The sequence below is a fragment of the Anomalospiza imberbis genome, chromosome 10, assembly GCF_031753505.1.
Source record: "Anomalospiza imberbis isolate Cuckoo-Finch-1a 21T00152 chromosome 10, ASM3175350v1, whole genome shotgun sequence".
Classification (NCBI taxonomy): domain Eukaryota; kingdom Metazoa; phylum Chordata; class Aves; order Passeriformes; family Viduidae; genus Anomalospiza; species Anomalospiza imberbis.
In genome coordinates, this window is record NC_089690.1 from 11,327,961 (window position 1) to 11,351,764 (window position 23,804).

At 45.3% G+C, this 23,804-nt stretch overlaps 2 protein-coding genes across 2 annotated transcripts in view; one reads left to right on the top strand and one right to left on the bottom strand.

Moving 5' to 3' along the window:
• Positions 1-308: 308 nt before the first annotated feature.
• On the bottom strand, positions 309-8,387 carry GMNC (geminin coiled-coil domain containing). The gene is made up of 5 exons (XM_068200079.1): positions 8,082-8,387; positions 5,565-6,069; positions 5,378-5,463; positions 3,873-3,989; positions 309-2,486 (listed from the first exon to the last, which is right to left on the bottom strand). Exons 1-5 carry the CDS (start codon positions 8,385-8,387, stop codon positions 1,836-1,838), a joined length of 1,665 nt encoding a protein of 554 aa, XP_068056180.1. The 3' UTR covers positions 309-1,835.
• A 2,277-nt stretch (positions 8,388-10,664) lies between these two features.
• The window catches only part of OSTN (osteocrin), an 81,768-nt gene continuing 68,628 nt past the window's right edge, over positions 10,665-23,804 (top strand). Inside the window, exon 1 of the mRNA XM_068200679.1 lies at positions 10,665-10,873. The gene's annotated coding sequence lies outside the window, so the exon portion shown is untranslated. The remainder of the gene's footprint in view (positions 10,874-23,804) is intronic.

A 23,804-nucleotide genomic window follows, 5' to 3' on the forward strand; every position in this document is an offset into this window, starting at 1 on the left:
CTGTGCATCCTCCACATCACCTGTACCGTGGGTTCCCATCACAAACTCGGGTTAAGTTCAGGCATTTTCTACACTACCACACTCATCAACAAAACTCCAGTGATAGGAGTATTTTCTTCAATGCTTTCTTATATAGTGGGGCAAGGGGAGAATAATAGGAAAGAAATGCATTGAGGAAAAAAATAAGTTGTTTGTAGGACAGGATTTTTTTTCAGCTTTCACTGAAAAGCAGAAAAGTGCTACAGAAACAGTGGTCTTGTCTGACCAGTCTCCATCAGTCTACCACAATTTTATGGACTACAGCAAGCTCCCCAAACAAATACTTGTATTTATTCCATGAGTATTGTTTAGTTTGGGTTTTTTGGGGTTTAGTGAGTTTTTGTTGTGGTTTTCTTCTGCAGTGGTTGTGTGGGTTTGTGGTGTTTTTTCAGTTTGGTTGGCTTTTTAATCCAGTGAAATAATGCCTACAATCAATGTTTTCATATTGCCTATTCTGGAAGTCTGCCACAGTTACTTTAAAGTAACTACCCAGAAATACAGTTTGTTTATTTAGAAGTCCTTTGGGAAATCATTACTGCTCCTGATGGAGTGTCTCAAATATTGCAATTCTAAGGCACAACAGGCTATTAGAAGATATTTTTATCCTCTAAAAATAGAGGAATATTCTGTTTTCTATAGGAAAATAAGACACTGAAAAAAAATTCTCTATTTTGGTTATTTTTACTTCAGTCCTTCCTCAATGTCAGTGGCCCCATTCTGAAAGCAAGAATAACCAAGTCAATCTATTTGGAATACTTAGGCATCAAACTATTGTAGAACTGAAGACAAAGGTAACAGAAAACAGTACTGGTGAACTTCCTTCATGTCCATTGACTTCATATCATCAAATCATTCACATCATTTAGTAGCACTAGTGAAAGTTAAGTCCTGTGCAGTGCTAGAGCACCTTCTCAAAGAGTTTTAAAGCATTCTCAAAGTAATGCTGGTCTTACCTTCAGCCCAGTCTGGCAGATACAGAGAGGCAGGAGCGGCATTGAAGGCTGGTGTTCCCAAAGACCCACTCCAACCACTAAGTGCTACTGCCTCCCCACATGTAAACTCCCTTTATTGATAGACAAAATACCTTTAAAATGTGTTAGTAAACACATCAGTTTCTTAATCACACCTTAGGAAGATCCCCTGCCCTTGCTGAATCTCTTGTAACTAAGCAGCCTCCAGGCATTAGAAGTAAATTCTGTTTTTATTTTGAGGCATCATCAAAGAATGTGACAGCACCATGGAACTGCAGGTAGGTCAGTTTTGTGCAGCACCTAAGGCAACCATGGGTGCTTGTTAAATCCAAGGCTATCTGTGTAGTCAAGAGAGACATAAATCACTGAGAAACTGCTGATCCTCAACCTCCAACATATGCCTCCTCTGTTATCTGTGGATATCTGTGAGACAGGTGCTATTTCCAAAGCCAGAGAGGTGTATTCCCAAAGTGCTTTTCAGTTTGGTGTATGTGAAAGTGATCATTAAAAGTGAAAGCCCTCCAGCCTAGAAACTACCAGTAACAAGGAAGAGCTGATGACAAAACCCCAGGAAAAAAGTAAAAGCAGGTATCTCAACACAGGCACAAGAGAAAGGAATCCAGTTTGAACATCTGGGGCAGGAAATTGTCCAAGTGCAATCTGGAGTCACATCTGTGAAAATCTGTGAGGGAATGAGGAGTGGGTTAGTGACAGAGTAGCATTTAAAGAAGCCCAAAGGGGTCCTTTTTTCTGCCTGAACCTGTCTGATGCAGAAGATGAAGTGTGACTCCTACATCCTCTATGGCTGACCCTTGAACAGGTGCATCATTCAGCCTGCTTGGGCACCCAAGTGAATCTCCACCCCCCATCATCGTCCCTGCGCACAAAGGCCTGTCCTTGGTGGAAGCTGTGCGTTCTCACATTGCGGTGGGGACTCAGGGACGTTGTGAAGGCCACTTCTGTTTTGTTGGGTGACAAACCACCAGTCAAATAAGGCAACCCATGGGCTGGGAGGGAGGAAACACTTGGCACTGGTGAGGAAATGCATGGTGCTGAAGAAAATTGGGGAAGAAAGGGAGAATCCTCGCTGCATGGATGAGTGGTGCTGCTGCTGCTGCCTGGAGGAACATGGCTGCAGCTAAACACTGCTGCTGCTCCTTCCCTCTGCTCATAATCTACTGCTCCCCCAGGGCTCAGGCAGTACGTGTCTTTTCCAAGGTCTGGGGACAGGGCACTGTAGTTAGCTGAAGCTTCATCAATGGTGTTCACATCTTTTAATCCTAAGGTCTGCAAGACCCAGCTGTCCACAGCAGGGCTGGCTTGCTCTTCACAGGCAGTGAATTCATTGAAGAGGTTCCTTCTAGCTTTGGAAGCATGAGGAGTTTCTTGAGGAACAAAGCAGTGGTCCTCTTTTAATCTCCTCTTGGTACTTTTGAGGATAGCACAGGTTTTTTGCCCATGGCCAGACAGTAGTTTCTATTAAAAAAACCAAAACAACAAGGTGGAGACAGAAGATTAAAATTTGAATTTCTAGATACCTGAGGGCAACATGTTTCTGACCTCAGATGCACAAGATGGTTACTACTTGATTACTACTGTCCTTACAGAGACTTTTTTTTTACCCTCTGCTTAAACATATGGGTATGACCAACTATTTTGTATCTTTACAGTGTATGCAACAACTCTGTTCCTGAAAGAGAAGAGTGTGACCATGTCACTAAGACCTGTGCTTTGATGGCATTCCCAGCCCTGAGCTCCCACCTGCCTCTGTGCCAGCAGCGCTCTGCAGGTGAGCAGGGCATGGGGGGCAAAGTGGCAGCCTGACAAAGAGGGAGGATGCAAAGGTAACTGAAACATGCTGGAACAGGGTGATCCTGACAAGGCAGTGCTCAAGCAGCAGCCCGAAAGCATTGCACTCATCAATTCACCTCAGTTGTCATTATCCCAGGACAAAGGCCGTGCAGGCACCCAGGTATGGTCAAATGAAGGCAAGAATGAACAAGGAAGCTCCCCACCATGTCATGAATTACTGCTCAGACACGTGCCGCAACAGTTCCACCCTGGACCCTTCTCCACATGACACAGGGGGTGGCCACGTCTCCCTGCCGTGCACAGTGAAAGAGACCTTTTCTACTGCCAGGAACCAGGTCTGGCCATGGGAAGGAGGACGTCATGCTATCAACTCATCAACAGGATGGAAAAGGAAAGTCTCCTATGTCCTACAGTCTTTTATACCTCATGCCTAATCCCCAGAGTTAAGTAAATAATCAATAGTTCAGTTTCATGGGCAAGGTTGGAATAGTAAAAAATGTCTTTCAGCTGACAAGAAAGAATTATTTTCTTTATTTTTGTTTAGGTGAGAGACAAAGAATTCAAATATTAAAAAAACCAACCCTTCATACTTAGTTTAACAGAATGTTTCATCCAACCTGAAATGTTTAATCTTGTATTTCACCATTAAAAAAAATCCCCACACAATTTTTAGTTAATAAACTGGGAAAAAATCCTTATCAAAGGGATAATTGAGAAATGAGAGACACTCAAAATATATATATTCAAATTTTAACTTTTTACTGAAAAAAAATTAGAGGAAATAATTTTACCTTGACTATATAATCTTATCTTACTTATAGCTAACTAATAAATTAAACTTAATTATATCAGGTGCTACACTGTCTCCAGAGTCAGAACCTGACAGTATATCATTCCTGGAGCAAACTGTCATCTTTGTGAATTTAAATGTGAGTGTGAGTTCCACTGCAGGTTGTCTACACTCTTAGATTTTCCATATATCTTACTGGCGTGTACCTAATCAACCTGTTCCTTCTGCACACATTTGTATGACAGGTTTGAACACAATACCTTGGCTTTTTCTTCTAAACACTTAATCAGGGCAGAATTCAGGTATTGTCGGAGATTATTATTTTCTTCATGTAACCTAGCAAGTTCCTCTTCCTTCTGAAGCAAAGTATCTTGAAGCTGTGGAATAGAGATATTGATGAATAGATGTTGACTCTGTAACTTAATAGCAACTGCCCTCTGGTACAAGCTGCTTGGATTTGATCATCTGGGTGTTTGCTTTGTGAGCTCAACCCACCCCTCCAGCCTCTTGTCTCTATAAATCTAAGTGGCATGACTGTTCAGTTTTCCCTTTTGACTTCCTTTAATCTTTAAGTGAGTGTTTGAAAAGATTACTCTGAAAAAAACTGCAACCACAGAATAATAATTAAAATTAATTACAAGTAGCCCTGTGAGCAGCCAGAAATTGTCACAGGCATGAGAGCACCTTCAGGATCTCCTCTTGAGCTGCAGTAAACATGCCTTTGCACCCCCCCTTCCCATTTATAGCTGGCTGGTGAAAAAAAAAAGAGGAGAAGTTGCAAACTAACAATTTATGGGGGAAGAGTGCAAAAGGAAGATGCAGTTTCCATTCTTTATGATAAAGTAGCACTCAGTGATCTCTTCAATTCTGGACCCTACTGTGCCAGCCCTGGTACATATATAGAGTTAATACCTGGTCTCAAAAGCTGAACAGGAATGGCAGACATCTAACACTTTTCCATGGGAAATCTAAGTGTTTACAGATAGATTTCTGGCTCCTGATCACAGCTCTGGAGACTTCTTTAGGAGGACAAAGAATCTTCTGCCAAGGACCACAGGCATCTTCTGAGCATAGGCTCAGTCAAAACCAGACTTAAGTGATTGAGGCAGAGCCAGAGAAAGAAGTACACTGACATCTGGAACTATGGTTTGATTCCAGGGACCTTTAGGATAATATTTGAATTTTCACTGACTTGACTGTGTCAAAACAACATTCCAAGCACTTGACCAGAATCATCAAACTGGAGTTCCTTCATCGAAAAGTTCAGAGTTTCTGCTGTCTCTTGTTGGGATTTACAAAAAAAATTAAATATAAGAGAAAATAAAGTAACAAGGAAAACTTGTTGGTCAAAACGGTCGATCTTCTATGTAACTAGGCAATTCTAGTGGAATAATTTCCCATGAAGTTAAACCTGGTGGAATCAGGAGGACACACACTACCTATTTTTAGCCAACAGCATCATCAGAGCCTGAGGCCCCCCCTGTTCATGCCCCTGGTTTTCTTTAGTGCCAAGGCTGCTGCTGCAACATGATGTAAGAGGGGAGGAACGGATAGGGAATCCCACCACAGTTGGTCCAACTACACAGGACAACATGGGGGAGACAAATACGTCAAGCAAGGAACAACAGTTTTGTGTCACTTCCGACATCCGTGCCAGTGACAGGGTCTCATGCCATAAGCCAACCCAGAAGGTGCAATACCTGACACAAAGTTCGGGAGCCTCGTGAGGTGAACCCGGGGGTGCTGGGGGGCGCGGAGCCTTTACCTGCTTGTTTCTGTAGAGCTGGGAGGACAGCTGGTCTTCCTGCCACGCCGCGTCCTGGGCGCCGAGCTGCGGGCTGCAGAACTGGCCTGCGGACGAGAGCGGGGGTTAGCCCGGCCCCGTACCGCTCCCAGCGCGGCTGGGGACCGCGGCCGCTCCCGCCGCCCCGGCGGCAGCTGAGCGCACTCACCCGGCGGCCGGGCCTCCCGCCGGCCCTGGCTGTGCGGCGGCTCCGCGGCGCAGACGGCGGCCCAGGTCTCCTTGGAAACCCCGGCGGGGGCGGGCCAGGGGCAGGCGCAGCCCGAGCCCCCGGCGAAGTCCGGCTCCGGGCACGGCCGGCCGGCGTTCTGCGGAGGGAAGGGGCCGAGGCGATGGGGCGCTCGGCGGGGCCGGCGGGCCCCGAGGAGAAGCGGTGCCAGCCCGGCCCCGCCGCGCCCCGGCAGAAGCGCCCCGGCGGGGCAGCGCTCGCCCCGCTGCTGTCCCGGCCGAGCTGTGCTCGGGTGCTGTCGCGGGGCAGCCCCGCCGCCCCTGCCAGGCTCCGCCGGCCCCCGAGGCAGCGCCCAGCCCTGACCCGGTGCCCGCTCCCCGTTTTCCCGGTGGCACCGCTCCCCGTTTTCCCGGTGGCACCGCTCCGTGCGCCGAGCGCGGGCAGTGCCGCCCCGCCAGCCCCCGCAGCACTGGGGCTCCGAGCACAGCTGTGCCAGGGAGGCGGCTCAGTTTCCTGCAAACCCTGGGGAAATGCTACGGTCCTGAGTGGGTTTAGGGTGCAGGGAGGTCCAGTGCTGTCCTTGGCCAGACCTTTCCTGCCACCATGGGTGTTCGACTCAGCTCTAAAGCAGCAGCACAGAGCCAGCAGAGTCACCTCCTGGCTGCTCGCACTCTCTTCTGCCCCTGCAGCTCTGCAGGAGTCCCAGACCGCAAAGCCTGGGGTTGTCTCTGGATTCACCCTTTCTCCCTCCTCCAAATAAGCCTCATCTGCAGCAACTCTAAATCTCTGCAAGGAAGGCAACGGCAGAACGTGGAGTATCAGTCAGGGAGTCTGCCCACCCATGGGAAGGCACAGCAGCAGAGACTGCACTGGCAGGTACAGAAGAGCCCTCTTTCTTTCCCATCTTATGAGGGCACAAAATCTATTGCACTCCCCCAAGGGAGAGACCAGCTTCTCCTCTGCCTCGAGGTCGAGAGAAATGCAAAGAGCACTTACCATAATTGTGGCAGAATGAAATGCAGGACTTGGGAGCACGTTTCTGTTAAAGCCCCAGAGAGGTTTAAATGGCTCTGAAGGAGGGGGAGAGGGGGGAGACCGGGGAGGCGAGTTTAATCTAAAGGAGCTCCCAGTGACGCCTCAGAGCTCTCCTGAAACCCAGCAATCTGATTTGGTGTAAAGCTGTCAAACTTGTGACGTGAATAAACAGCAAAGTTGCTGAAATCAAAGTCATTCTGGTCCCACAAATCAACACAAGGAAGGAGGGCAAAGAAAAGGAGGGAGAAGGAAAAAAAAAGTTTTCACACACTTAGGGGCAGCAGTGAACTGGTGTGTCTGAGTTTCACTCCAGGAAATGAACAGGCATCCAGGGAAGCATCCCACATGTTCAGAATAAGGCTGCTGGTGTTGCTGGTGAGTTTTTTGTTTTGTTTTGTTTTGAAGACTTGTTTGCAGTTGTAAAATCCAGCAGGAAGAAACAAGTCTGTTCAACCTGCCTGGCTGACGAGTGGGTTTTGCCCAGCTTCTCAGAAGTGTGTAGATGCAAATGTGATTCAGAGCACTTCTGTGGACAGTTCTGAGGAGGAAAGTGCAGGTTTCAGAACAACAGAGTCTGCACAGACAAGCTCCTGCAAATGTCTCACTATATCAAGAATGTTTTCTATCAAGCCTTGGACTTCTAGAAGATCTTAGGATATTAATGTGCAGTGGTAAAAGATTTATTATCATAAAGGATTTACTACCATAATGTTGCAAAAGCCATGGACAGGTGTGTGAAAGGCAGAGATTGTCTCCATATAGTCACTTCTGATTTGTATCAGATTTATGCAGCAATCAAAATCAATGGATATGGATAAACTTCAGTTTTTCCCAGAGGGGAGGGAAAAAAAATCAAACAAAAAATCTTCACTGTGGGTCTGCCTTTGAATAGCCTAGGGAATGGTGGGAATAGAGCCAATAGCAGAGCGGTTGTTCTGCCAGGATCCTGCCCCTGCCATGGCAAGGGCTGTTCCAGGTGCTATCCCGACCCCTCTGCAGCCAGGCAGGACGAGGCTGGGCCGAGGGCAGGCCGTGCTGGCATATGGGATGCTCTTTGATTTCTCCCCTGCAGGATGCTCAGTGCTGTTCCCCCATCAGCAAGCCTCAGGGACAATACCTGAGGAACAAACCAAGAGGGCCATTTGCCTCCATTCTTTTATTACTGGCCATTTTCCTAGGTTGGTAAACTGGCAGTTATACCAAATTAAACCCCTGCCATCTCCTGCCTTATGATTTTTTTTTTGTTTTTGTTTTTTTTTTCCCAACAGAAGCGTTTCAAAAAGGCCTCGCACTCTCTCACTCAGCCTACAGTGTTTGGGGTCACACTTTAGGTTTCTTAACCCGCAGCACAGCACCTCTGGTAACTGCTGTGATAACCCGCTCCCTCCAGATGCCAGCCCCTCCTGCACGGCCGGCTCCTCTGCTGCCTGCTAAGGAACTGGAGCCGTGTGACACACGCCCAACACGCGCCGGGGCGCAGCGCAGCTCCTCGGCCGGGTCTGGCCCCCCTGCCCACCGCTGCGGTGCCGCAGGGCGCTGAGGCACCGGCGGCTCCTTCGCAGCGGGCAGCGCGCTGGGTAATGGCCCGGCGGGAGAGGAGACGTCCAGGGGCGGCCAGGCTGGAGAAGGCCTCGGCGCCCGCAGCAGCCCCGTGCGAGAGGCGAACGCCCCGTGGATCCCGCCGGGCCCCCCGGCGCCCCCGGGCCCCGCAACGCCGGCCCGGGGCCGCCCGAACCGCGGCCATGTTGGGGCTGCCCAAGATGGCGTCATCAGCCCGCGCCGCCCCCGCCGCGCGGGGATGGCGGCGGGGGGAGCCGCGGTGTCCCCTGAGGGGCCGGGACTGCCCCGCTGCCGGTGCCCGGCTCCAGGGAGCTCGGGAGGCGCCCGCCTGGCCCTGGAGGGGGTGAGGCGGGTGCAGAGGAGCCTGCAGTGGCTGAAGAGCAGGGATGCCCTGCGCAGGGGGTGCTCCCCGGGCGGCCCCAGGCACCTGGCGGCTCGTCTGTCGGGGCAGCAGCAGGGAGAGGAGAGATGGGTGTCTGGACAGCACATCCAGGGGATAATCAGGGGCTGGAGCAGCTCTGTTATGAGCAGAGATTGGGGGAACGGGGCCTCTCCTTAGGGGATCTCATTAATGCATATAAATATCTCATATTTATATGCATTAATAAATGTGGGGGTCAAGAGGCAGGTGCCAGACTCTTTTCAGTGGTGCCCAGTGACAGGACGAGGAGCAATGGCCATAAACTAGAACACAAGAAGCTTCACCACAGCACCTGGAAGAACTTTCTCTAGAGGGTGCAGGCACTGGAAGAGCTGCCCAGCTAGGGTGGGGAGTCTCCCTGTCTGGAGACATGTCACACCCGCCTGTAAGCCGCTGTGGGTTCTGCACAGCGGGTGTGGCGTTGGCTGGGGGCTGACAGCGCTTGGCTTTGTGAGCTCAATTCAGGTCAACTCACCGAGGCTGATGTGCTGGGGAGTGAGAGGTGGTAATGGCTAAAAGACAACCAAATCAGAGCCCTGGTAGGTTTGGGGAGATATGCTTTGGGTGACTGCCAAAGAAAGAAAAATGCTGTTGTTGTAGGAGAGAAACACCTCATTTTGCAAAATGGTGCATGGATGATCACATACGATGATGGAAGAGGTTGAAGTCACAGTGGCAATCACATTGATGTGTGTGTGTAAAACAAAACTAAGTAACAATCATCTGCTGATTTTCCTTTTCATCTGGAGTGTTTACTGCTTATTGCAGTTAATGATGGACCTCTTTAATTGGGAATAAAGTTCTGGGGGAAAACGTTTATCAAGACTACAATATTGCTTCAGTGGAGATTTCACTTTGAATGTCATAGCAGCTCTTTTCTGAAGTTCTGGGAACACGCATTTAAGTGTATTGCAGTGTGTTAGTTACTGTATGTTCTTTGTCACTATATTTTCTTTTGTAATTTCTATATTTTTTTTTTTTTGTTTAAACAACAGTGGTGAAGCTAATCCTTCAGATTAATATTAAAATAATAATAAAAAAAACAAACCTTTTTTCTGGTTTATCCCTTTTTTATGTAAAAATAGCCTTAAAGTTGCATTTCCATCATAGTGAATGGGCTCTCAGAAGGGATGGTACACAGAAGAAAACAGATCGTTTAATACAAGTTTTATACCAGGCTTACAACAGTTACAGTATGGGTTACTTTGCGTGCTGACACCTGCACTGGTGTCCAAACACACCCCAAATCCTCTTTACTTGTCCTGCCATGTTGCTGCTACACTGCTTCTTATCCATGTAAGAGTGGTTAAGTGAACCAGTGACAAACCAGAGGATCACTTACAACTCAGGATATTAACCTATAAACAGCTACACACAGGCACCTGGCACTTGCATGAATCTCTGATCATGTTTGCGAACCAAAGGTGTGAGAAATTAAACCTGATGAGACTGATTTGCAAAACTGCTATTGAAAGGGAATTTATGCAGATACAGGTTCTGGCTGTTTTTCTGATCAGTCTTCCTCCGTGAACACAGGACTAAAAGGCACTTCCCAAATCCAGTCCCCTGCTGTTGAGACATTCTTAAACTTTTCAATCTCCCTCTTAAAACTAATTAGGTTATTTTCCTTATGTTATTCCCACTGTGAGGCTACACCGTACTCTGAGCTCTGATGGCTGGACACTTTCTAGTTTCCAGGCTGAATGTATTCATAGTAGGTATAATCCCTTTTGTCCTTGTGCCAAACTCTTGCTCTAGTTTAGAAACTTCATCTCCCTCTCCGGTGTTTAGCCCTGATGTCTTTGCAAAGCACTGTCACACATCATTTTTTTCTTGAGGTCAAAGAAGGCAGGTTCTTTTACAGTCTTTCCTAACCTTAGGAACCCATCTCTCAAAATATTCCAGCTGATATTAACCTGTTTCTCAGATGGATGACCAACGTTACTCGGGTTGCTGTGTAACACACCATTGTTTAGAGAAAAGCATGGAGAAATCTTTCTCTTTTGTATCTTCCTGGTATATTTTAGGGCAGCCTTTACCTTTCTCATCACTCTCTCACACCAGTTACTAGTCTTGAAATCCCTGTCAGGTGGCAGTGAATACACCTGTGGGCTTTATTGCCTGTAAAATGCAGTTAATTTAAACTGAGTCTTCAGTGCTATTAGGCTCCAGCTCTCCTGTGTTGATACTTCTGGGTACTGTGGAGTTCCACAAGTGTTTAGAATGAAGAACAAAGATGACTACAAGATGGAAAAATTGCAAAACACCTTTCTGGGTTTGCCTGCAGTTTCTCACAGCACGAGTGGTGAGTTGGTGACTAAAGGATGGAATTTATCTGGAAAAGTTGAAGGTTTTCTAAATAGATAATGGCACTTTTATGTATAGAATATCCTTACAGGTGAAATGTTTAAGGACCATGTTTGAATAACATCTGTGCCATGTGTTGTGCCCACAAGTGCTCCCCCATCTGTTATCACCCCTGCTAACAGCAAGTCTTGGGTATCTCCTGTGCATGTAGCTGTTGTTTCAAAAGGAGCAGCAGGTCCCTGCTTTGAAGAGAGATCTGTTGGGTAAGCACAGATAACTGCTCATGAAGATCTAGGACTAGAAGAGACTTGCTCTTGTGATGCTGGTACTGTTCAGAATTTCACTCCAGTTTCCAATCTGACATTTGTGGATTTAGCTTTTTCTGGTTTGCCCTGTGTGCCGTTTGATGTATTATGAACAACAATCTATGCTGTGTTTGTCTGGATTTGTGCAACTGTTATTCTGTTTGCCAGCCATCTGAGAAGTGGTCCTCTAGATTGCACTTGATTGCAGCCTCAGGTACCAGTATGAAGTTTCCCTGAAATGGAAAGGCAAATGGAAAAAATGCAGGTTTTATGAGCACAGAATATGTTTACAGAATTCACTGCTTGCAGAATGTCATTGAGAGTGAGAGGATAAAAAAAGAATGAGTTTTATAATTCTTGTTTTTTCTTTTGAATGCTTTCATTAATTCTACTGGGTATATTGATCTTTTGTCAGAGGAGGGCATTAATTGCACTTGTTTAGTATCCTATAGACATGCTCTCTCAGAACTCATCCCAGTCTCTATTTATTGTCTGTTTTCTTGCCCTTTCCTTTAGCTGGAATTGTATCATAAAAGAACCCTGAGTTCCTGATCTTAGGGCCAGCTTTTGATGAGCTGATGAGTTCTCCTGAAAACTGCAGGTGTGAATTTGTTACTGTTGCCAGTCTGATTGGTGTATGGAAGAGAAATATGTTCTACTCCTGGCTCTGATGTTGTACAGTTTTATAGTAGCACTTAAATGCCTGACATTTCAGAACATCACCCATTTACGGTATAGACCTAAGTCAGTCCCTGCATCTTTGTTTCAGTTCCTCATCTATCAGTCAGGACTGGTGTGTCTGCTTAGATTTCACATTTTTGTAATAAGAAATGTCCTCATGTAGCCCCTGGCCAAATGCATCCCTTTGTTCTTGGCTGAGACCAATTGGCTCCAGAAGAGGAAATTAATTGTGAACTGATAATTTTTTGCTTGGGGATTAATTGGACGGGAGTTTTAATATAAACCATGATGTAGTTATGGAAGCAAAGGCTGTTCTTGGCTGGCATCAGCAGCATGCTGCTGCTGTCCATGTCCCTCATTCCAGAGGTTCCCACTTCACTGAGCTGCCATGCTGCAGCTAAGTAACCTTTACACCACAGAAAGTGATTCAGCAGTGCAAACAAAAGCCCTGAGGTAGTCCCAGGGTTAAATAACAGATGGCAGAAACAGTTTTTCTTGAGTGTGATTGGAGTGTTGACCATCGTGGTTTGGGGGAAATTGTTGCGCCTACAAGAGAAAGAGCCGGGTGCTAAAAAGCCATGTTTTTCTCCATGGTGTTTTCTACTGAACTCAAACTATTTTGCAGGGAGATCTGCCAGAAAAGCTTAGCTCACAGGTTTAGTCCAAATTAGGATGAATTTTCATGGGACCAGATGCAGAGTTGAATGGGGCCTCGTGTCTAATCATCCACTGACGTGTGCATCTGCCTGCTTCTAACCTGGCCTGCGAGCTCCTCCTGTGTGCACGGTGCTGCCAGCCCAATGTACTGGGCTTCACCTATTGAACAGCGCTTTTCCTCTTGGCTCTGGCTCAGGAGTTGGCAGTCTGGCTTCTCTCCATCTTGCTTTGGGTGCAGAGCTGGGCACTTTCCATTCTTGGCTGGCAGTTGGGATGTTTGGCAGAGATCTCTGATCTGAGTAAATATGTGTGAGGGCATCTCTTCATTGCAGAGCTGTATGGCATTGCCTTCCCTAATCAATAATGAAAGAAAGATTCTAGGACGTGTGTAAATGTGTTGGAGGTTAGAAGGTGAAGGATGTTGTTGTCATGAGCTGAGAAAGATGTCGGGGTTTTTGTGCATACTTTTCAAAGGCTGAGTTAAAGCAATAAGTCAGTGGGGAGATATCCTAGTAAAACAGCTCTGTCTGTATACACAAATTTTCCAGCTCCTAGTCCATGCAGGTAGTGTTCGATGAACTGCTGATGAAAAGGAATTAGTTGGCTGGTAATTCATCTAAAAGATTGGCAGTGGATTTTACAGGCTTATACCAGGGCTGGCTGGAGACAATAATCTCTTTTCTTGAAGAATGCCAAGGTCCTGACGCCCAGCTCGTTGGAATGAAACCTGAATGCTTTTTAATTCTCTGTGAGATTTTTTTCTTTCCCCTCTTTGGTTTTTGTTTTTAGGAAGGAACAAAATGTTTCATTGTGATTTTGTCAATTATTTTGATATAATGGATTAAAAGAGTAAATGTCTTCCAAATCCCAAGGCCTTTTAAAGAATTCCATTCAAAACACATCAGAGCTGTTTTCTTCCCTGAATTTTTGCTGAAATTTAATTTTAACCAAAAGTTTGCATACTTCAATGGCAGCATGACTTCCCTTATAGGAATGATGTGCAGTGGATAATATCTGCAGACAGGATTTTTTTTTGTCCAGTTGTATTTTATGCTATCCTGGAGGAGAAGGGGGTGGGAGGAGATTTGTATCCATTTGGCAGCCTCATACTGTGCCAAAGCAATGTAAAAAGGCCTGAAAGTGAATAAGAAACAAGAGAAGTATTTGGTTTTTAACTGCTCCTGGATGAGAGAGCAGAATTTATCCATGCCTCACTGTAATTTTGCAATTCCATTGTAAACTCTAATAGAACAGGGAAAGAAAGTGGAGGTTAGTACAGTGCAACAGAGCAGGCTTTGGAGGGGAGATGTTCTCCTGGCTCCAGGTTCTTGTGTCCGAGTCTCCTGAAGTCACTGGAAGGAACAGAGACTTAAATGGCAGCTCTTGAGCTGCCCAGAAGCTCATGTGGATTCTGTATCATCTCTCCTTTCTCTCTTTCTAGTCAGACAGAAATGAGACCTCTTGCCACCCACAGAAGCTGCAATGACTGGTCTGTCATCCATGGCCAGCACTGAAGCTTAGCAGACTCCTGACATGCACATGGGGACCTTGTTGGCTCTGGTCAGTGTTTGCTGACCTCCTCCTTAGAGCTAGAAAGGTGTAGTTTGAGAAATTGCAGCTTCATTTGAACTGAACTGATTTAATCTGTGATTGTCAGCTATTGGATGTTGTTTTGCAATTCCACTAATTTTAAGAGAATTTTATGTTCAGGGACAGGGCTTAGACCTTTCTGTAATCTTCAGCACCCACTAGATACAAATCTATACGGAAGAGTCTGGGCAAGCACCCTTGGTGCCTGGGGCACAAAGGAGTGGGGCCCCCTGGAGCAAAATACTTCACCGGGAAACTGAAAGACCCTACAGAGCTCCATTCTGGGTTGGCTGCGCCCTTCAATAACTTGCTTTTATTGCTTTGTTTATCCTAAATGTGTGATGAGGAAGATACTGTGATAGATGTTCTTACTGAGGAATAGCCCTCTGTAATTGCTGTCAGTGTTATTTTCAAGAGTAACACTAATTTTAGACTTTATTCTTTCAAATATGTGGCTTGGTATAATGAATTTGGAGGGTTAGCTTATTGCTGGCAATGTTTTGGTTTTCATGCACTCCTGGACCCTGGGATGTTTTAAAGAAGGATGTTGCAGGTGGACACTAGAGGGCTTGCTAGCATGTCTCCCTCTGCCCCCACCCGGGCACAGCAAGAAGGTTCAGTTGAGTAAACAGGAAGCCTTCACTTAGGATCTTACAGCTGAATTTAAGTTTTGAGGATGGGGGAAAGTGAACAACATGGGGGAAAGGAATTATTTTGTGCTGCATTTTCAAAATTCCATCGGCTCCAGGAGGATGATAGCACTTACTCTGCCTGATGGCAGTGACCTTTTCAAGTGCATTTTTAACCAGATAAAAGTTGTCAGTGGGAGCACTGCGAGCTCAGGCTGTGTTGCAGTTAAACGTCTAGGCAGGCAGAACAATCCCAGGATGAGTTAACTACAGGTATTTCAGCATTTAGTTGTGGGTAATGTTCAGGTTGCCTGTGTAACTTTGCAGTACACAGAGGTGTGAGGACCACAGGAGGGGCAGGCTCTGGATTCAGGTGCTGTGAATTGCTGCATAGAAGCCTCCAGCACTCTCCACTGCCCGCAGGGAATCTGCCTTAACACCCAGCAGTGTGACAGTTGCCATGTGCTTTCCCAGATCTGGGAATATCTGACCTGTCACAGCACTTTGCTCAAGCTGAACACAGCTCTGTGTGAGAGCACTCGCCTCAGGACCTTGCGGTGTGTCCAGCCAGACTCATCCTGGCACCACTGTTGCCTATTGCTGTCTTCACCTGCTATTTAGGCTGCAACTAAACAGTGACTGGTTAAAGAACAATTATATCACTGGGTTCCCCCTTCAGCTTGTGCTAAGAAACCTTCAGTTGCAGCGCTGGGCAATAAGAGTCAGAAAGGCTCTTTCTTATTAATTAATGTGCTGCCCACAAGCAGCCTTGCAGTAATGGGTTAAGCAGCACCATCCCTGTAGATGGTCACTCACCAAACTGTTTTCTGAGTTGACCTGCTAGGATTTCTCCCTCTCCTCCCTCCCCTTCCTCTTCTCTCTCTCTTTCTTTCTCTTTATTCTTTCCCTCAGGTCTCTTGATTTCATGCTGGCTTTCTAAATTGAGGATAAAGTTAATTCAGTGCACAATGCCACAGCTGGAATGAAATATGGCCAGTTGCCCGTGTGGAGGGGAGGGTCCCGTGCTGGCTGGGAGTGGCTTGTTGCATCTCCTAAGGCCACTATGGGCTGTCACTGATTTATTGATAGTGCTTCTAGCAAAAAAGCAAGAAGTTAACTAATTATGAACATATGGTTCAGCTCACGCTTGACTCAGCAGCCACCTTGTTAGCCTAGAGCTGCCTAGGTGTTCAGAAGCAGGAGAGGAGGGAAATTTTGGGTGGAAGGTGTGGTCCAAAGTCCCACTGACAAGCCAGAGGGAGACTTGATTGATCTTAATCTATTCTTTTTGTTAGGAGGCAGCATGCTGCTGTCAGGAACAGCTTGGTAATAACAGATTTGGGGCCTCTAAGTCCTTGTGGTTATAGCCAGCACGCGACACTCGGTCAGCTCCTTGCATGCTCTGTACTTAATTGGTCTCAATGGTGGGGTCTGAAATGAGACGGTAGTTCAAGGTGCAACACATGCTGTACCTGAAAGTGCAGCCTGGGAGCTGCTGCACAGATGTCAGCTTTTTACCAGTGGGCTTAGCACTGGGGACCCGGAGGGTCCACACAGAAAGGGACAAGGGCCATCTGAGAGGACCCTGCCGATTTTCAGTGCTTAATATGGAATTAATTAGAGGAAAACTTTAGAGAGGAGGAGTGTGACTGGTAGAGGAACAAGGAGGGAGGCGCAAAGAACTTGTTAGGAAGTTAATCAAGGTGGATTGCAATTTTGCCTGCATTGAGTGGTCAGCATGCATAGTCTGGACACAGGAGAGTCTTTAATGGGAATTGATACCAGCCAGAGGGGGGAGGAGGGTGTCTCTTTCTGTCCATCTGTTGGTCTTTCACAAGTGAATTGGTCTATGCCACAGGATTCAAAGCAGTGTAGTTAGAGACTGTTTTTTTTGTGGGCGTACATGGTCTACAGAAAGAGTGAGTTTATTTCTACCCAAACTTTTAAAACAATTTTAGGGTTCTTAGACTTCACTTAACTGCAAATGCTGAGTGCAGAAAGAAGACAGTTTTAATAACAGGCATCAAAAAGAACTCCAGGGATTAGTGACTTGACACAGCCAACAAACAGATCATTTTATGACTACCTAGACAAAGCAAAAGTGGGCAGAGGGGGCTCTCTGTGCTCTGGGGTGCATTAGCAAGACCACAATCAGCAGGCTGAGGGAGATGGTTGGTAACTTCTACTAGGCACTGGTGAAACTGCATATGAGGTACTGCATCTGGTTTTGGTCTTCACAATGCAAGAAAGTTGTAGTCAAACTGGAAAATCAAATAGGAGGGCCAATAAGCTGGACAGGAGGCTGGAGAATGCGAGGGTGAGGGAGCAGGACTTGCTTAGATTGGAGAAAGGGCTAAATGAATCTGATGACAGTTTTCTCCTGCTATGGGGGTATATAGAGAAGACAGAGACCAACTCAGACATGCACAGTGAAAGCATTCAAAAGCTGGGGGAAGTTATATTTCAATTAGATATGAGAGGGAGGAAAACAAAAGAAAGAAAATCCAGACATGATAAGCTAGAGAGATCATGAAATCACCATTTCTGTGTTTTTTCATAAAAAAAAAACTTGCCTGGGCCAAGTCCTGAGCAGTATGATCTAAATTGGGAAAGAACTCTTAATTTTCCTGTGATCATGCTGCAGCTGGAGCACAGCCCAGGGCCTGGGACAGAGGCACATGGCTCACATTCTGTTGGGTGCTGCTGTGCTGGCTAGTTTGTGGCTCTGGTGTCACCCCACAATGTTCATGGTAATTATCACTGTTGCCTCTATAATGTAATAAATTAAGACAGTTAATTAATGGGTAAAGTTGATCTGTACACAATAATTTGGAATATAATTCACCCAGATAAAGCAATAGCTTTTCTTAGCAGAGGCTGTCCTTTCAGCTATGATTAGCTGGTTAGAGCTGAAATTATTTTTGAGACTAAATAAGTGCCTGTCCTTCATCTATTTCTTATCTCCTGTGAGAGGATGCTGCAGGTGAGTTGAGGATCAGAAAGTGAGTGGTCCCTGTGAGATTTCATATTGCTGCTGAAGATGGTTTGAGTTCACCTGGTTGAGCTGCACTGCTGCAGGTTGGAAGCACTGAAGTCACTTGTACTACAGGTCCAGGCTATCGAAGTGTTCATTTCTAGTCAGCTGTCATCTAGAGGAGATGGAGGGGCAAATTCTCAGGCTATTAAATCTGCTCTTACAGTATATTTCTGGCCAAAGCCTTTCTTTGTGTTTGCCTGCAAGGACCTTCTCTGGGTGAAATCTTTGCCTGCTGTGTAACCTAATAGGAATAGTTACATTAAAGAAAAGCACAGAGACTAAATGTTCAGCCTTAAATTCTCAATAAATTTATATTTTTATCATTCTAATAGTGTGAGAGGGGAAGATCTGAAGGAATGAGCACTTAATCCCATCATAACACTATATAAGCGTGTCTGCATGGTGCAAAACACCTTGGAGGAAAGAAGAACCAGGATTTGGTGCTTCCCTATCTCTCTTGGGATCATCTCTGCTGTGTTTCTTACCCAGAGATGCAGTGTACTACAGTGGAGACCTTCATGAGGTAGTGTTGTCATTCCTCAGTGTTGCAAAAATCAGCCACTGCCTTGGTTTGCAGGTTATGTAAAAAGATGAGACTCTGGTTATGAAAATCTCAACTGAATTTGGCTCAGATTTGAAACTGGCTGGATCATTTTGTGGTTTTGTACCTAACTCAAAAAGGTAGCTGGGGGTAAAAATTAGGATGTAAATCATAATCCCAAAAATACAGTAAATACTCAGAAACTTGAATTTGAAGTGTAATTTCAGACTTGCTGCAAGGGAGATCTCCTAACTGCCAAGTTAGGAGAAGCTTTCCTGACTGAAGTTTGAAGTTGTTATGCCAAGGCAGACCTGTAGCAGCAGTTATTTGCTTTAGCTGGTGCCAAGTGGAAGTTGGGTAGCAATGATCATAGTTTTCTGGGCACCTTTTTCCTCTGGAGTTGGCCAAAGAGGAGACAAAAAATCTAAGCAGAACTCCCAGTGCCAATGAATGAGACCAACACATACAGATGAAAGGCAGAGGCATTCTGCAGTGAAACTGCAGAACCCTGCAAACTGAAAACCTCTGTTCTCTGCAAGGAACATCATGTTCCTGCTCGAGTGTGTGGAGCTTCTTTGCTATGTGTTGGTCAAATGACTCATGCCTTCATGCAGGAGTTGCAACACCTGTGGTTTTATACTCAAAAGCTTATTTCTTTGTCACAGAGACCTTTATGTCACTCTGGACGAAGGCTGTAGGTGCTTTCTCATATAGAATTCAGTGATATTTCCCTATCTGCAAATTTCTTTTGGCTTCCCAGCTGCAGCTGGGACCCGAGTCCTGATGCTCCGTTTCAGTACCCGTTGCTGCTCCCTTTCCCGCCAAATGCAGCTGTGGCATTAGGGTGACTTGCATCCCTCTGCACGCAATATGCCCGATCTTTACCCTACAAAAGTATTGTTTAAAGGGCTCTGAACGTTTTGAACAAACTGGCCTGGCAGGGGGACTTTCAACTTCCCCTTCTTTATGGGCACAGCAGCCTGTGTTTGTAAACAGAGCCTTAGAGGAGTAGTGGCAGCCACTGGAGGACTGTCAGCTGGTTAATTGGATGTCAGCTCCCTGCCGGGACGGGGCTAATGAGTCATCCTGCAGAAGGAGAATGGCCTTGGGAGAAAGGCAAGGAATTGGACAGCAATAATCACATCGACAGAGGAGCCCAGAGCCCACCTGTTGGGATGAAGGCAGAGCAGCATTTGGGGACACAGGGCTTCCCTGTTTGGATTTTGTTAAACAGAGATTAAGCAGGCTCTGAATTTGTGAAGTTGAGATATTATTGCTGGAGCATGTGTTAAACAAGTGCTCCTGTGCATGGGCAGTGATCTAATATGCAATATAAACACTTCCAGTTTGTAGGTTTTGATGGCCTTTGCTTTTAGAAAAATACCTAAGGAAATAAATAAAAATAGTATGTTAATGGGGAGTTTAATGCAGGAAATGTTGAGAGAATCATACAAGGAACAATGAAATAACATCTTCAAATTAGGAACTTTATTTTTTCTTTTGAAAACAAGTCAAAGATCCTTTTTGCTGAAAACTGTCTTCTAAAACAGTGATATTTTTTTTCCATTAGAGACTATTGTTAAAAATAAGTGAAGTTTTTTGAAGTTAGTATTGTGCACATAAGTTCGCCTTACTCCAAAGAATATTTTTGACTTGAAAATACTTATCAGTGTACTACATGACTAAATAGAGGGATTTTATATCTCTTTCAAGAGAGGAGACACAAATGAGAAAGATTAGAGATTGGTATTAAGTTCTAAAATAAGGGTGTCTGTTCCCATTTAAAACTATTTTTGCCAAAGAAAAAGCTAATACGAAAGAAATAGGTAGACACACAAAGAAAGGTAATATAAAGGTTAAAAGAATTTTTAAAAAGATGGCTGTAAGAAATGCTGGTAAGTCATTATGTCTATCTGTATGCTCTAAAATGAGCTGCCCTTTAGCCAAGCTGTGTCTGGTGGGTGTTTACCTGGCCTGCTCTGAAAACAGAGAAGAATGGAAGATCCCTTGCCAACCAAATCCAGCATGCCACTGTTCTTACTGCAGAGATTTTCCTTTATAATGAATTTGTGGTAACTTAAGTTCATTGCTTCGTGTCCTGCATTCCTTGAGCATAAAATAAATTCACTTACCTCTTTCAGCAGCATTTCCTATATTTGATACCTTTCTTAAATCTTCTTCAGAGGAAACACCACATTTTCTTCTTCTTTCATGGTATCCAAATCACTAATTGTTCTAGTGTCTATTTGCTATTTATTATTTGCTGAACAACCAAGAGAAGATGGGGGAGGAGGAAAGGCAAGACTGGACCCTGCTGCAAAGAGAGTTTGTTACCCAGGAGAACTTTTGTAGGTAGGAGCCACCTGCTAATTGGAGTGTCAAGGGAATGGAGTCAGCGCTGGATATAGCCAAGCCACAGTTGTCATCCTGAAGGCTGAGCACATCTCAGCTCTGAGTGGCCCACCCTCATAAGCACTGAGCTCCCTGATCCTAGTGCAGCTCATGGCAGTAGCACCAGGAAGACCTGAATGCCTCAGTGCCCCTAAGTCATTCAAAAATGGGCATTCATGGGGCAGACAGCCAGCAGAGTAAAGGAGGAATTTGCTTCCATCCCAATTTATGCAGCATTCTGGTTTTTATCAGGGCTTCTCTGAGATTTTCTTTACAGACAAAAAAGCAAATGAACAAAGCAGTGTTTCCCTTCATCTGCATTCACCTGTAGAGTCCAAACCTGGTCTGAAATGGTTGAGAAGAGAATTAATTTAGTTTCTAAAATTGCTCAAATATTGCATAGTGGACTGGAACTGGGGCCTTCATGGATAGGGAAACTCTTCTTTTGAAGGCCATGGATCCCTTACTAGTGGTGACATTCACAGGAGAGCTCCTGTTTGCCCTGAACTCCCACTTGTGCCTTCTAGAAGGGTGACTGTTTTGGAGATAAAAGTTTCTAATGAGCCAGGATGTGCAAGAAAAAAAAAAAAAAAAAAACAAACAAAAACCACAACAACTTGCAGAGAGCTGTAGGGACAGTGTGGTTCCAGTTTCCCAGGGGAGGATGAAGTGCTGTGTCACCTCCTTCCACATGGACAGCATGGCATATTTACCTGGCTGCTGCTTACGCTAGATCTGACCTGTGGAGTAAAATCAAAAGGCTGTCAATCTTGCACCAAATTAAAACAGAATCATGAGAATTAACATGCTTTATAAATGCAGGTTAAGCACACTATAAGCACATTGTAATTATAGTCAGCTGCCTGGCTACTGCAACCCAGTAGCACTGGGCTTAGGAATTGACTATACAATTAATAGGAGCTTATATTAAAGGCATTAGTAGAGTTACAAAAGCTTTGTAACAAGAGTGTGACCCAGCCTTGGACAGAGACAATGAGGGTTTGTGTTCTATAATTAGCACACACAAAACCTCCCCATTAACTTGACAGTTTTCAATTTGCCTTTTAAAGAACTGAGCAGTGCAAAGCACCCTCAGCCCATCAGAGATGGGAGCTGTGTGCTCAGTATGGAGGTATTTGGGATCTCAGTGTTGTCTTTCTTTGGTCAGTAACAGCTGGTCAGCTGAGATACCTGATGAAATAACTTACATACACGGTGAAACTCTGCCCCCACGCTGCCTGAGTGCCAGGACCAGCAGGCAGCTGCTACCAGCCCTCTGAAGAGATGAACCCCCTTTTCCCTGCTCACCTGAAACAAGTGGTTCTCAGTGCAGAGAAATATTTTGACCTGTTGCAGGGCCTGATGGTTAAAGGAGAGAAGCAAATGCAGGAGGGAAGGAATTTTTTCATATATAAACTAAAGTATTGGAAGAAATCTCACTTTGAATTCAAGACCAGTATGTCAGTATTTGTGATCTGTGACAGCTGGAGTCTTTGAGGTCACACTGCAGGTCTAGGATAGAACTGGAGGAGGATTGTGGGAATTAAAGGTAACAAGCTAGAGAGGTGTCTGTAGGAACAAATTTATGTAGAATATCTGAACCTGAAGAAAGGCAGAAAAACAGAACTTGAAGACTAATGGAAAAACACTTTAGAAGCAAAGAATATTGAGCAGCAGTTTATTTGCTTTGAATCCCATATGCATCTTGAAATTCAGGTGATGCTTAACACAGAGTATTTTTGGACAATTATCTGTGTGACCAAGGTAGAGTCTGATGATTAAGGAAGAGGAAAAGGATTAGTGTTCACCTTCAGCTCATGTGTAAATGTGCTAATTAGCTCCAGAGGTGCTCTGCTCAGGAGAATTGCATCCCTAGTGCTGCTGATCTTTGGGACAGGGCTGGCAGTGTGTGCAGACCCGTGGCAGTGAAGGACATGGGGTTGCCCTGCAGTTGCTAAGGTTCAAGGAATGCTCAGATCTACTCCATTCATCCACTAAAGACTGATTTCTTCTCGCACGTTTCTCTAGGAGACTGTGGTAAGATTCTTTCGCACTAAGCAGGGCTTCCCCTCTTAAGAGAGGAGAATTGGCTGAGATCAAGTTAAATGCATGACAGGGTCTTTCTGTGCTAGGACATGCCCCTCTGAAACTTGGTGGGCAGATACAGAGGTGATCCAGAGAGTAGCATGCAGTGCTTCTGCCCAGCCATTGACTCTCCATTCCTCCTATTTGCTGGATGTAGAATACTGTCAATCTCTGACTAAAGGTCATGGGAGAACCTCTTTTAAGATTTTTTCACACTTAGTTTGACCTGTTCTTCCCTTTAAGGTTTGGTTTATGTCTAATACCCCTCCAAAGCTCATCTGTATTCCCGAGAGAAACTCTTCTCTGTCATTTTTGCTGTCATCTTACAGTTTTGGGGACAGGCATTAATCTAGAGAAATGTAATTTCTGTTACAAGTTTCCTGATGCCTGACATTGTACCTGGACATAAATAGCATTCTAGTGCTTACCTGAGGCAAGGTGCAGCCTTTCCTATTTAAAAACGCAATCTTTGTTTTCACTCACTTTTCAACATTTTGCTACTTTCAGAAAAATTTTGTTTCCAAGTGGTCTCAAAGAATATCAGTCATTGCATAAAAATATTGCTTGCTTTCTCTTCTTTTAACTATGCAGTCTGTGCTGGGACTTTTTAGAAAGCACACACTGCTGGTGGGCCCTGGCTTTCCTGTAGTGCCCTAATATGTAATACAAATGACATCTGTCATGTTTGATTTGTTCTGGTGCTTAAGTTTGGGGAAGAATAGCTCCCACTTGTGACAGGAAGGTTTGAGTCTCTCCCTCTGAGTTGAACTGCCTTGCAATTTGTTATGGTCAGTAAAGAGGGCTGCTCTTTGCTGAGGCTAAAATCCAGTCCTGCTAGTGCCCTGATCACTAGTAGTAAATACAAAGATAATGCTTCTAGAAGTTCCTGAGCTTGAAATGCCTCATAAGTAGATGAGTATATGGCTGAAGCAGTGCCCTGCTCTTGCATACTTTCCTAGACAACCTCTGCTAGCCACAGCAGA

Coding starts and splice junctions, on each gene's coding strand:
- GMNC (XM_068200079.1), bottom strand. CDS start 8,387: ATGACGCCATCTTGGGCAGCCCCAACATGGCCGCGGTTCGGGCGGCCC. Junction 6,070..8,081: donor TGCGCTGCGCCCCGGCGCGT/GTTGGGCGTGTG, acceptor TCCCTGGCACAG/CTGTGCTCGGAGCCCCAGTG. Junction 2,487..3,872: donor GTTTAGAAGAAAAAGCCAAG/GTATTGTGTTCA, acceptor TTTTTTTAATAG/AAACTACTGTCTGGCCATGG.